The following is a 13,347-nucleotide window of genomic DNA, read 5'->3' as shown; positions in this document are numbered from 1 at the left end:
GTGTGGATGATAAAGCTGTCTGGATCACTATCATTGGCAAATGTAAGCTGAGAGCTAAGCTGAAATGGAAATCAGCAATGAAACAGGACTACCAGGTGCCATATGCCTGCACACAAGATATTCTGGGCACTCTTACAAATCAAATAATTAACATATGTATTTAAGGTTCTACTCTGTGAGTATCACTGCACAATACCAGGGAGCAAATTATTTGTTTGTTTTTAACTCTGGCTTTGAATCCTGACTCCGATGCTTTCTACTGTGGGGACCTGGATAAGTTAATACTAACCTCTCTGAATCTATATTTTTACATAAGTGAAATAAGGAAAATCATGCTTATCTCCCCCAATTGTTGTTTATTCTAGCACCCTGAGTCTTGTCATGAAAACAGAGACCATATCAGTTATTTTAACAGGGAGAATTTAATGCAGGGAATTTGTTGGAGAACCAAAAGCGCAAAGAAAGAGCAGCGAAGGAGCAGCTGCCACCTGGAGGGCTGGGAGAGCGAAGTGCAGATGTTGGGGTGATTAGAATCTGGATGCTTGAAAGAAGGACCCTGTGGAGCTGAGGAATGGGTAACAGCAGTTACCCAGGTACTGTTATTGCAGAAGCTTAGGCATCCACAGAGCTGAGCCTCAGCTGATTCTGGGAAAGTGCAGAAAGGAGTTGGATGCTAGAACTAACTGCCACTGCCAGGGTGATGGGCCATCACCAGTGACATTCTCATCAAGTATGCAAGAAGGAGCAAAGCTCCTCCTCCGGCTCCAGCCTCTATCTCCCTCTGGTACCTTGACCGACAGGCGGCAAGGGAGAAACGTGACTGCAGACTGCCCCAGCTTTCCAAGGCAGAGAACAGAAGACTGGATTTGGAGCTGAGAAACAGCTTAACACATGGCACGTTCGCTCATTCATTGTGTACATGTATGAAGTGCTTACTGTGTGTCAGATTGTGAGCCTCTGTGCCAGGCGCTGGAGAGTCCGGAGAATTCAGTGGAAACTCTTATAAAGTACTGGTCTCAGTGACTAGTACAAGGTAGACCCCCCCCCCCATTAAATACATCTCTTTCGTCTCAGGCCCAGTGGGAAGCATAAAGGGAAAGGAAATGGAAAACAAAACAAAACAAGAAGCCAGCCCTGGCCTTAAGGAATCTCACATTTAGATTAAGTATGGGATAAACCACAGAGAAAAGTACACTTTAAAAGGAATCTCAGGGACACTGGATTTTGGTTTGTTCTTGTTGTGGAGATAGAATCTCGCTCTCTCACCCTGCCTAATATGCAGTGGCATCATCATAGCTCACAGCAACCTCAAACTCCTTGGGCTTCAGCGATCCTCCTGCCTCAGCCTCCCAAGTAGCTGGGAGTACAGGGACGCACCATCTCACTCAGCTAATTTTTTCTATTTTTAGTAGAGATGGGGTCTCACTCTTGTTTAGGCTGGTCTCAAACTTCTCACCTCAAGTGATCCTCCCATCAGGCATACACTTTTAAGAATTCAAAGAAGCAGGCCGGGCGTGGTGGCTCACACCTGTAATCCTAGCACTCTGGGAGGCCGAGGCGGGAGGATTGTTTGAGCTCAGGAGTTCGAGACCAGCCTGAGCAAGAGCAAGACCCCGTCTCTACTAAAAATAGAAAGGAATCATATGGACAGCTAAAAATATATATAGAAAGTTGAGCCGGGCATGGTGGCGCATGCCTGTAGTCCAGTTACTCGGGAGGCTGAGGCAGGAGGATCGCTTGAGCCCAGGAGTTTGAGGTTGCTGTGAGCTAGACTGACACCACGGCACTCTAGCTCGGGCAACAGAGCGAGATTCTGTCTCAAATAAAATTAAAAAAAAAAAAAAAGAATTCAAAGAAGCAAAAGAATATTTGGGAGGCTATCAGGGAAGCCTTCACAAATCAGAGGGGGAGGAGCAAGACCTGAGTGTTTAGACAATGGCCAAAGGAGTAAGACCGTTTCAAATGGGAGAAAGCTCATGAGCAAATCAAACATGGTGGGAACTTGCTGGGTGTGCGTGGAGGATGGATTTGCGACGTGAACTGTGGAAGGTGGGGCCACTAGAACATGTCTGGGCTTCATTCTGAGGCATAGATGAGCCCCTGGAGCCTTTTGAGTGAGCAGAAATTATGTGCAAAAAATATTATCTTTGTAGCCTCTATCATATCTAACACAATGCCTTGCATATAGTGGAATATTTGGGAAAAAATATCACATTGAATAGGATGAGATGGGATAGGATGAAGTGGAATTACAAAGGCAGGCCTTAACTTTGAAAATCTATGTATATCTCCATCTATTGTCATAATAATAAATGTTTTATGAAATATGTTGGGTAATCTATGATCAATTTAAGGCCAAAAGTTCAAAAACTAAAAGAATTCAAGCAATGATAAAAATTTTAAATGATAAAAACGTTAACAAGTAAGGATATAACCCAACCAGCAAGGCACAGTGCTCGTTTCATGGGCGGGGTCTCTGGTGTCAGAGGGAACCTGACATTGACCTTGAAGAGACTGGGAGGAACTGCTGAAAACGTCACGAACTTATTAAAAAAAAAAAATCATTGGGCAATGTTTTTGAATGAAGTCAGTGACTCGTGTAAAAGCAATTAGTATGGCACAAATTTTGAATGTGAGTTTGTAGAATATACAATGTACTCACAATTAATCTCTTGTTTTCTTCTTGGCAGATCCATTACAGGATTTTGGCTTTTCTATGGAGCAGTGTTCCAAACAATTAAAATCAAATCTCAACATTAGATTTGGAATTATTCTGAGTAAGTAAAAACGATTAGCATGAAATAAAACATTGCATAGCCTCTTCCGACTTCACGAATCCAGTGACTCATGTTAACTATAATCGCCGGCTAAACCACTGCTCCTCCACACTCTGGAATTAACTCTATTTCCATTTTAATTTTCAAATCTCTCTCTGGGTAATATTCAGGTAAGGTAGAACTCGCATTTAATGCTGTACTTTTGTACTGAAAAGACTCTAGGCACTCATCTAGACAACATAAGCACCTGGAATTAGTATACCCAGTAAGAAAAAAAAGGAAATATTTTGAGAGTAAATATTGATGTCTACTCAGGAGAGAGCTTTTGCTTAGTTATCTCAGCAACAAACAAATCTACCACCAGCAGCATGGTTTGTCATTTGTGTTCTTTCATATCCCAAATAGCTAATGTAAGTTCCTAAACCTTGACACAGGCAAAGAAGAGATAAAAATACTGTCTCCCCGACCCCAGTGAATGAGCTAGAGCACTTTCTGTTTAATTTTTATATGATCATGCCATTGCAGTGAGCCAACATATTTGCTATAGCTACCAGAGTATCTCCTTTTCTAAAACAGTTATACTGAAACCAGAGCTGAGAGATTTAATAAACTTTACATGTAGGATCATTTCAGTGAAGTGGAGAAAACATTCCCAGAGATCAAGAACTCCCATGCCTCTTTGTATTTCTAGAATCTTGCACAATATCTGGACTTTAGCAGCAGCTCAAGAAATGCTTTGGGGAGAGAAAAGAGGAATAGAAGGAGGAGTGGGTGGAACATAAAAGGGAGGAATGGAGAAAAAAGCAGAGAGAATTGAAAGTCACCCCCAGAGACCCCCCTGAAGCTTCCTATGTAACCATGGTGCAATATCTGCCTGGCAACAGCAGCAGGAGTCTGTAGGCTTGATCACACACCAACCCTGTCATGTGGGATAAATAATACCATGTAGCTGAGAAGCTCTAGAAGCCAGACCTGCAGAAATCATATTAAGCGGCCAAAGCACTGGGGTAGGGGAGCACAGCAGAGTAACTACCTTGCCCCCGACAGGTAGAGTTTGAGAAAGGAACACCTTCTGTACCCAAGGTCATCATTATGATCCCCTGTAGCCAAATACACCATAATAGCAAAGGTGCTCTTCTCTTTCCTTCAGGGGAGGACATCAAAGAGCTGTTTCTCGACATAGCTCTCACCACTAAAGGATCGTCTATTTTGAATTTCTCCTATCCCATCTGTGAGGAGGACCAGCCCAAGTTTTCTTTCTGTGGAAGAAGGAAAGGAGGTAAGCTGTCTGGCTCACTGCCTGCAGAGGCCCACAGGGCGGGCCGAGAGCCGGCGTCTAGCCTGGGCCTCTGGACAAGCTTGCCCTCACCTACCAGCATGTGTCCTATAGAAATAACAGTCAGGCCCGTCCTGTAAGGGCCTGCCTTACAGGGCTGTCATGGAAATCAAAATGAAATGGTGTGTATGAGATGTTTTACAAAGAGAAAATGGATACTGGGAGTAGTGGCGCCTCATCAGAAGCAGCCGACAGCAGAGAATACCAAGAGCTTCTGAAAATCCATTGGGATTCAAGGTGTTTTCAGGTTTGCCCTCAACAGCTTCTTTAGTGGCAGGGTCTCCTCAATATAGCGATGCACTTTGAAAAAGAAACTAAAAGGAAGCCCACTGAATGTCGCGGCCTTTCCCATTTGGGTCACTGACGGATACGGGCATCAGGTGTCAGGTAGCCGGGCTCAAAGCAGAGAAGCAGAAACCCATTGCATTAGCTCCCTTTTCACTACCCCCTCCCGCTGCCACACATCCCCCAGGAGGGCAGGAAGCCCTCCCCACCGCACCTGCCCCACCTGCCCTCTCCTCCTTGTCCTCACCCACCGGCTCACCCAAGGCCCTGGGATGCCCCTGTGGGGTAGTTAAAGCCTGTTAATTGAAGCCTGTTCTGTGACTGTCCCAGCCCAGGAGTTCCCTCCTGGCTGCTCCCTCCTTCCTGTGTCCATTGGCCAGTGGGGAGTGTACCCCCAACCTCACACCCCCAAACCCCCGGCCCAGGGACACCCCTGTATCTATTTCCCCACTCAAGGAAGCTAGAATTTTAAACAGTGAAGTTCTTTGTGAAATGACGCAATTATCCTTTTTAAATGAAAGATCTAGAAGAAATTGGTATCCCCTTCCCACACCAAGGGAGGCAGGCAAAAGAAAACAGGGAATTCAAAGGAGGGTAAACCAGATGGGAACCAGTAACCTTTGCTGTGATCTGTAGGTGACAGCTGAACTCAGCCCTCCCTCCCCTCCCCAGCGGGCGGCACACCCCTGTGCTAGGGCACCTGCCCCGGCGGACTCACGGCTCGTTCCCAGCCGTCATCCTCGCTAGGCTGTGAGCTTCTTGAGAGTGGCGTTTGCACCACCTTTGCCTTTTTATTTCCAGTATTTTGCATGTGTCTGAAACACGGAGAGCACCAAATACACAAACACACACACACACACACACACACACACACAGCAAAACAGCTAATGATATTGAGCGTTTGTACCAGGCACTGTTCTAAGAGCTTTAGACCCAATAAGTCATTCCATTCCCACCCCACCCCTTTGAATGAGTACTGTTAATACTCCAACTTTATAAATGCAGAAACTGAGGCACGGAGAGTTATAGAAACTTGCACAAAGTCACAGAGTTGGTGTACGACCCATGGCTTGTGAGGGATCCGGGTAGGCTGGCCCTAATTTTAGCTTCTAATGAATGAATAAACAAAAAAAACTAGAAATGTATGAATGTGTCTTTTGGCTGGGAGTTCATTTTAAATTATCATTTAAGAACTCACTGTTTCAAATGGGGACATTTTTTTTCCTCCTAGCTAACCTGCCATAGAAAGATTAGACAGCATTCCTCTCTCAACTTACTGGGAAGATTTCTGGTTAATTGGGTGCATTCATGCATGTCCTCAGCATGGTGAGCTTGTCATTAGTCAGTCCCCACCCAATCTCCTACCTGTCCTCAGCTGGGCCAACCCCAAACCCCTCATCCAGTCAGCCCTTACTCCCTTCCTTCCTTCCTTCCTTCCTTCCTCCCTCCCACGGTGACTAAGTCCCACTCTGTGCCAATGCTTTGGGGAGTCTGAAGATGAACCAATAATGGTTTGTGCCATCAGGGACATCATGGTTGACCGGCAGAAATGAGAGACCCACAGCACAACAATTCCAAGTTGCTGTGTGTGGCACGTGCATTAAAGAGTCACAAACAAACACCAAGTCATCTCCAACCAGTTTAACCTATTGGAACAAGGACCACCTGGGAAATTGAATAAAGAATTACTTTCCTGTTTGCCTTAAAGTTATCTGAAGCCTGTTACGGTGTTTTCAGCATTCTTTTCATATATATGGGTGTGTATGATTTAGACATAGCATGATAACACTGGTGGTCTGTAAGCATTCCTGATTTTACAGATGTTTTGGAGGAACTCCAAGCATCATGAGCTCAAAATTAAATAATAACCATCCAGGAAAGGCTAACAATTTCACAGGCTGTCACCTGTAGCCGGCATCTACAGCTCTATCTCAAGCCTTTTTCTTATCTTTCTAATTTTTCCCCAAAATAAGTGTTCTTGAACTCAAATGTGGAAATAGGTACCCTTGGAGGTACTGCCAGCTTGGCAAGAAAGAACACATACTGGGCTGTCCTTCTGTTCCCTGGATCGAGTCTTCCGCAGAAATAGCTTCCTAACTGGTTCCCTGTCTCCAACCTCGCTGCTGCCAGCGTGAATACAGATCTCATAATGCCACGCCCCCTCCCAAAAGACTTCAAGAGCTCCCTCTTCTATAGAATAAGCCTAAGGTCTTTAGTGACCAAAGATTATCATAAATTTGACTCCAGCCTGCTTCTGCAGCGACATCTTGCTCCGTTTCCCCATACACACCTTTGGCAACAGCCTCAACAAATGGTTTGCCGCTTTCTCGCCGCAGCCTGCATTTGAACACCTGCGAAGTTGTTCAGACTATCCCCTTAGCCTCTCCTGCCCACTCCGCATTTGCCTTTCCTTCACACCTAACCCAAGCATCACCTTGGCTCAGAAGCCTTCCTCCAACCACAGCATCAGGTATCAGGTAGCCGGGCTCAAAGCAGAGAAGCAGGAAACCCATTGCATTAGCTCCCTTTTCACTAACCCCCTTCCGCTGCCACACATCCCCCCCACCCCACCCCCGCTTCCTGCGGGTGCTCTGGGGGCGTTGTGTTCCTACTTCTGGTTAGCCCTTGTCTCAGCGGGAGTTGAATTCCATAGCTAGAGTGTGTGTGTCTCTCCCATTAAACTTTCAACTCCTCAAAGGCAAAAATATTTCTTGCTCTTATCTGTCTCTGCAGGCATGGCAAAGAGAGCTGGCACAGGGTAAAGACCCTATAAATACTTGTTTTATTGAATTTGCATGTGGCTATATAATGGATTGAATGCAAGTACACCAGTCCGCCGCAAAAGTGACTAATGATGCTTATGCATGGCACAAAGACACGAGGCACATTGACTCACAGCAGACAGTAAATTTTCTTGGTCCTCCAAGTTTAAGAAAACCTTACTATTTTTTCCTCTGAGTAGGGTTTTAATAGAATTAGTAAGACAGAAGAGATATTGTCCCCTCAAACAGTGTGAGGTGCCCAATTCAGTTTAGCAGCTCAGAAGGCTGATGTTTACCTTATTGGAATTCTGGGCAGCTCTGCAGCCATGTATTTGCTTTATTGCGATCGGGAAGATGACTGCATAGGCAGGCTGAGAAACTAGCATTTGGAGAATTGCCAGGAAACTTCATACACTATAAAAGGATCAGAAAAGTGATATACAAATGCTGCATGAACAAATAATTATGCAAATTACATAAGCCAGAGAAACTCAAATCTTAAATTCAGAGGCTTCTTGGGTTATTAATTTTTTTTAACCCACCCACAAACCTACTGCAGGAATGACTCTATTCCAAAGACGTGATTAATACTAAGACCAGAAGGGGGAAAATGGCAACAGGGAGAACTGAAGTCATTCCAAACCCAAGCACAAGCTGCTGTTGACACAGTTAGCATGAAATGGAGTCTCTCTGGGGTTTGCAGGTCCTCCTTAGCAGAGCAGTGAGAAAACTTGGTGTCCACTGTGGGTGGCACATTATGGTGTCAGTTGCAGCTGAGTCGTTTGGGATCATTTTTGCAGCATTACTACGCATTCCTGTGCAAACTGCATCTCACTGGCTGTCGTCCAGGCCAGATTAAACTGCAAAATGGGTCAGGCTTGGTGAGACGGTAGGTACAAAGCGTTGTCTCCTTTTCTTCCGCATCCTCCTCAGCTAGCGCTAAGACAAGAGGCACATTGGATTCAGAGGCCAAGAGTCGCTCTTTTAGTACCATCATTTATGGTGTGATTAGCAATTTGGGAGAAACAGCCTAAATGGCTAATTATAAGGTGTTGGTTAAGGAGGTCATTATTCGGCCAAAGGTACAATATGCTGTGATTTTAAAATGATGTTGTAGATTATTAAATTACATGACAATATAAAAACATTAAATGGCAAAGATGCACGCTATGGGCCAGGCACAGTGGCTCATGCCTATAATCCCAGCACTTTCGGAGGCTGAGGTGGGAGGATCACTTGAGGCCAGAAGTTCAAGACCAGCCTGGGCAACATAGAAAGATCCTGTCCCTACAAAAAAATAAGAAAAATGAGCCAGGTGTGGTTGTGCATACCTGTAGTCCCAGCTACTCGAGAGGCTGAGACAGGAGAGCTGTTTGAGGCCAGGCATTCGAGGCTGCCAGGAGCTGTGACGGCACCACTGCCCTGCAGCCTGGGCAACAGAGCGAGACCTCATCGCTGAAAATGGAAGCAACAGCAGCAGGCTATAAAAGAGTACTGTCCACTGGATCTTGTTTTTATTAAAACGTGTGTAAGAGTGCACATCCAAAAGCTCTGGAAGAACACACACTTAGGTGCTTATCTCTAAATGCTGGGACTGCAGATCTTTATTCTTGTCTTTTTTGAAAATCTCTTTTGTTTTTAGGATAAATTTGCAAATTTACTCTTAAATGTTAGTTTTTCATTGTAGAAAAGAATAGAGAGGGTGAATTACCATCCCCTACAGAGTAAATCTAAGAGTTTTCAAAGAGAATCACAGCCTATATAATACTCAATGATGTTTGGAGTTGAATAGAACATTCGGAATCAGAGCCTTGCATGGAGTATCAACCGTCCATCTAACAGCCACTCCGTATTCTTTCCCTAGCATGCCCAGAGCCCCCTTTGCCGGAGCTGTGGGCTCACTGACAGGGAGACAGAACTGGCCACTGTTTTACCTTCCACCCTGTTAATACCCCTCAGTCCCTCTCTCTCCTCTGGTAGCGCCGAGCCGTATAGATTCATCTGCTTTAGTTGATCTCAATGCTTTAAATTTGGCACCATAAGCTGGAAACCAATTTTTTTAAACCAATTTTTAAGACTAAATTGGGATTCGCTGAATGTCTTTAAGGACCACACCTAATTACTAACCCTAGAGGGGGAGGCTGCAGCCAGCTCCCTGGATGCTCAAGAACAGTAATGCTGACAGAGCCCCCGCGTAGTTGGGTAGCTCTGGCCTGGCGCACAGCCACCAGGCACGCCCTCCCCCGTGGCTCTCAATCTGGGCTGCACCTCAGTCATACCCCTGCTGTCCTATGCAGTGACCACAAGCCAGATGTGCTTTAAGTGTACAATATAGGCTAAATTTCAAAGATTTAGTATAAAAAAAGAATGTAAAATATCTCCATCCTTGTTATATTGGTTGTATGTTGAAATTATAATATTTGGAATACATTGAGTTAAATAGAATTTACTATTAATATATTATTTATTATTTATCAATAATAAGACATTACTAACATATCATTAAAATTAATTTCACCTTTTAGAATGCGGCTTCTAGGAAACATAAAATTGTACATGCAGCTCTCTTTATATTTCTTATTGGCCAGTGCTGCACTGTAATCTCCCTTGGAAATGTTGAAGATCCCAATACCCAGGCATACCCTAGACCAAGTAAATCAGAACCTCTGGGAGTCAGAACCAAGCCACGTGGTCCAACATTCAGCCGAGGTCAAGAAGCGCCACCTTAGCCCCAGGCAGGCTACACAACACCAACTGGCATTGTCGTACCCTCCACATGCACCAGGCACCTTCCCAAGAGTGTTATGTGTATTAACTAATTTACTGCTTGCATCAGCCTTGTGAAGTATAGAAACTACTGTTGTTAGCCTCTATAATATTGTGATTTATAGTAGGAAACATATATTTGGTCTCTGTCCCTGGGTTCCTGGCAGCTCCTAAAACCCCTGTAATTTCCTGAGCAATAGGGGTGCTGGGAGTATCTTGTGTTCTAATATTTGGTCTTTGACTCAGTTTTTGGCATAAAGTGACTGAACTCCTTGGCATTTCCTGGGTGGCCGGAGTGCCTTTTTTCCTAATGAGGTGATTCTTGGTGGGTTCCTAGGTGGGGGCTGATCACCACAAAGACCAAACCACGATTAGAAGTTCGGATTTTTCAGCTCCACCCCTTGCCTTCTGGGAAGGACAGAGGTGCTGGAGATAAGAGTTAACAGTCGATCATGTCTAGGTGATGAAGCCTCCACAGACATCCCTAAAGCGTGGAGTTCAGGGAGCTTCTAGGTTGCTAAACACGTGGTGGTGCCTGGAGGGTGGGGCACCCAGGGAGGGCGTGGAAGTGCTGCACCCGGCCACATGCCTTGCTCTGTGCACCTGGCTGCTCACCTGTATGTTTTGTAAGGTCTTTTATGATAAACAGGTAAATGCAAGCACAGTCATGCATCACTTAACAGCAGGGTCTGTCCTGAAAAATGCGTCATTGGGCAATTTTTCCTTGTGCAAACATCACAGAGTGTACTTACGCACACCTAGGTGGCATGGCCTGGCACACGCCGGGGCTGTGTGGTGCAGCCTCTTGCTCCCGGGCTACAAACCCGCACAGCATGTTACCGTATGAACACTGTAGGCAGTTGGAACACAGTGGTAAGTACCTGTGTATCTAAACAACCTAAACATAAAAAGGGACAGTAAAATACTGTATTATAATCCTAGGAGACCACTGTCATATATGTGATACATCACTGACAGCAACTTCATTATGCGGCACGAGGCTGTGTTTCTCTGAGTTCTATGAGTCATTCTAGCAAATTATCAATCCCAAGCAGGGGTTCATGGCAACTGCTGGTTTATAGCCAAGTTGGACAGAAGTTGTGGGTCACCTGGGAACCTACTACTTGCAACTGATGTTTGAAATAAGGGGGAAGAGAGGTCTTGGGGGCTGAGCCCCTAACCCACGGGGTCTGTGCTAACTCCAGTATCAGAATTGAACTGAATTGTAGCACACCCAGCTGGTATTGGAGAATTGGTGGAAATGAGGATAAAATCCCACACATTTCAGTGACCAGAAATGCTCTGTGTGGAGAATAGACCAGGAGAAAATACTTTGTTTTTTCCTATATATAGCCTCATTTTAACAGGTGGGGAAATGTTAAGTAACTCACACAAGGTCACAACGCCAGCAGGTGGTGACACTGGGTTTCTATCCAGCTCCGAACCTCTCTGCTATGCGTCTTCTGTAAACAAAGAAAAGGTCTGGAAGAGGAGAAGTGAACTCATTTCAGCCCTGCGCTGGGACCAGGAAAAGGATTTAAAGGACATACAAATTATGGGGATCAGACGATCATCTTTGGGCGTCACCAGCCGCTGTTCTAAGGCCGTGGTTCTCCAAGTGTGGTCTCTGACCTGCAACATCAGCACTATCTGGCAAACTTTTAGAAATGGCAAATTCCTGGTCCCCACTCAGACTTTCTGAATCAGAAACTGGGCTCGGGGCTCAGCACATCTGTATTTTAAAAGCCCTTTGGGGGCCGGGCATGGTGGCTCACGCCTATAATCCCAGCACTCTAGGAGGCCGAGGCTGGCAGATTGTTTGAGCTCAGGAGTTCAAGACCAGCCTGAGTAAGAGTGAGACCCCGTCTCTACTAAAAAAATAGAAAGCGATTAGCCGGACAACTAAAAATATATAGAAAAAATCAGCCGGGCATGGTGGCGCATGCCAGTAGTCCCAGCTACTCGGGAGGCTGAGGCAGGAGGATCGCTTGAGCCCAGGAGTTTGAGGTTGCTGTGAGCTAGGCCGATGCCACAGCACTCTAGCCCGGGCAACAGAGCGAAACTCTGTCTCAAAAAATAAAAATAAAAATAAAAGCCCTTTGGGCCACAGGTTGGCTAACTTTTTCTGGAAAGGACGAGGCAGCAAATATTTCGGGCTTTACAGGCCACATGGTCTCTTTGGCGATTGCTCAACTCCGCCCTTGCAGTGCGAAAGTCACCGTAGACAATATGAAAAGGAATGGGCGTGGCTGTGTCCCAATAAGACTGGATTTATGGACACTGAAATTTAAATTTCATATAATTTTTACATGTGATGAAATATTCTTCTTTTGATTTTTTTTTCCTGCCATTTAAAAACATAAAAATAAAAATCATTCTCAGCTGGAGGCTGCTCAAAACCAGGCCTTGGGCAGGATTCGGCCACAGGCCAGAGCTGGCCGAGCCCTGCTCTAGGCGCTTCCGTCGCGCGGTAGCACAGGTGGGACGTCAGGGCTGTCGGGCAGAGCCGCGGAGCACAGCCGCACCGGCTCTCGCTGTGGTGACACTGACCTGAGGGGCAGCACCAGCTCAGGTCCCCAACGCTGAGGCAAACACGACACCTTTGCTGCAACTCGGCTTTGCAAGGCTGTGCCAACAAATGAGATGTGAGGCAAAGGGGACCGCACAGGAAAACTGGTAAGAGCGGCGGGGGCAGGAAGCCCCTCGTGAGAAAGCCAGGGAGCGGGACCCATGGCCTGTGTCCACCCCCACAGCTGCCATCGACGGGCTGGGGACAGGAGCCCCTCTTTTCTGGGCGGTCATTTAATTTCTCTGGTTCTCAGCTACTTCATCTATTAAATGGGAGTAGCCATAATTCTTCACTGGGTGACCGTGGGGACTCAGCAGGAAAAGATGTGCAATGTTGCTGGTGCGCCAGAAATCGTGGCAGTGAACCTCTCTGGCTTCCTCTCCCACCTGGGGGGCCTTGCGGCAGGGGCTGGGACAGCCTGAGCACCCACAGGGTGCTCTGCAAACCCGGGCGGATCTCTCACAGACACAGGTCGGCGGTGAGGATTCCGACTCAAACTGGCCCGCCTGGGAGCCAGGGGGCGGCCACCCCACCCCTCTCCGCCAGTCTGCTCCGGACCCAGGATTTCCTGAGCAGCAGCTGAATGAGTCTTTTGTGGCTGTGTTGTTCTGTGATGTTTTCTTGTTTTACCTGGATCAGGTCAGCCTCTAAAATTCTTATTTTCTGGCCCTGCCTTGACTTTTTCCCGGAATATGTGACCATGGGAATATCCACTTGCTTCAAGGGAACCTGACATCTACCCACCAAGGTGTGGTCTGTCCTCAGGGTCCCAGAAAGATGCCCCACAACCACCTGACACCGGGACTTCTCCCAAAGTCTGTTTCGTCAGCACTACCCAGCACCACAGATGAG

At 46.2% G+C, this 13,347-nt stretch overlaps 1 protein-coding gene across 1 annotated transcript in view; it reads left to right on the top strand.

The window, feature by feature from the left end:
- Positions 1 to 13,347, top strand: part of LY86 (lymphocyte antigen 86) — a 52,263-nt gene that overhangs the window by 26,210 nt on the left and 12,706 nt on the right. The window contains exons 2-3 of the mRNA XM_069493432.1: positions 2,691 to 2,777; positions 3,928 to 4,056. Of these exons, the coding sequence (XP_069349533.1) occupies positions 2,691 to 2,777; positions 3,928 to 4,056 (216 nt within the window). The remainder of the gene's footprint in view (positions 1 to 2,690; positions 2,778 to 3,927; positions 4,057 to 13,347) is intronic.

The sequence above is a fragment of the Eulemur rufifrons genome, chromosome 18 (genome assembly GCF_041146395.1).
Source record: "Eulemur rufifrons isolate Redbay chromosome 18, OSU_ERuf_1, whole genome shotgun sequence".
In the NCBI taxonomy this organism is placed as follows: Eukaryota; Metazoa; Chordata; class Mammalia; order Primates; family Lemuridae; genus Eulemur; species Eulemur rufifrons.
The sequence above is the reverse complement of the archived record's forward strand: the minus strand, read 5'-3'. Positions and strand labels throughout refer to the sequence as shown.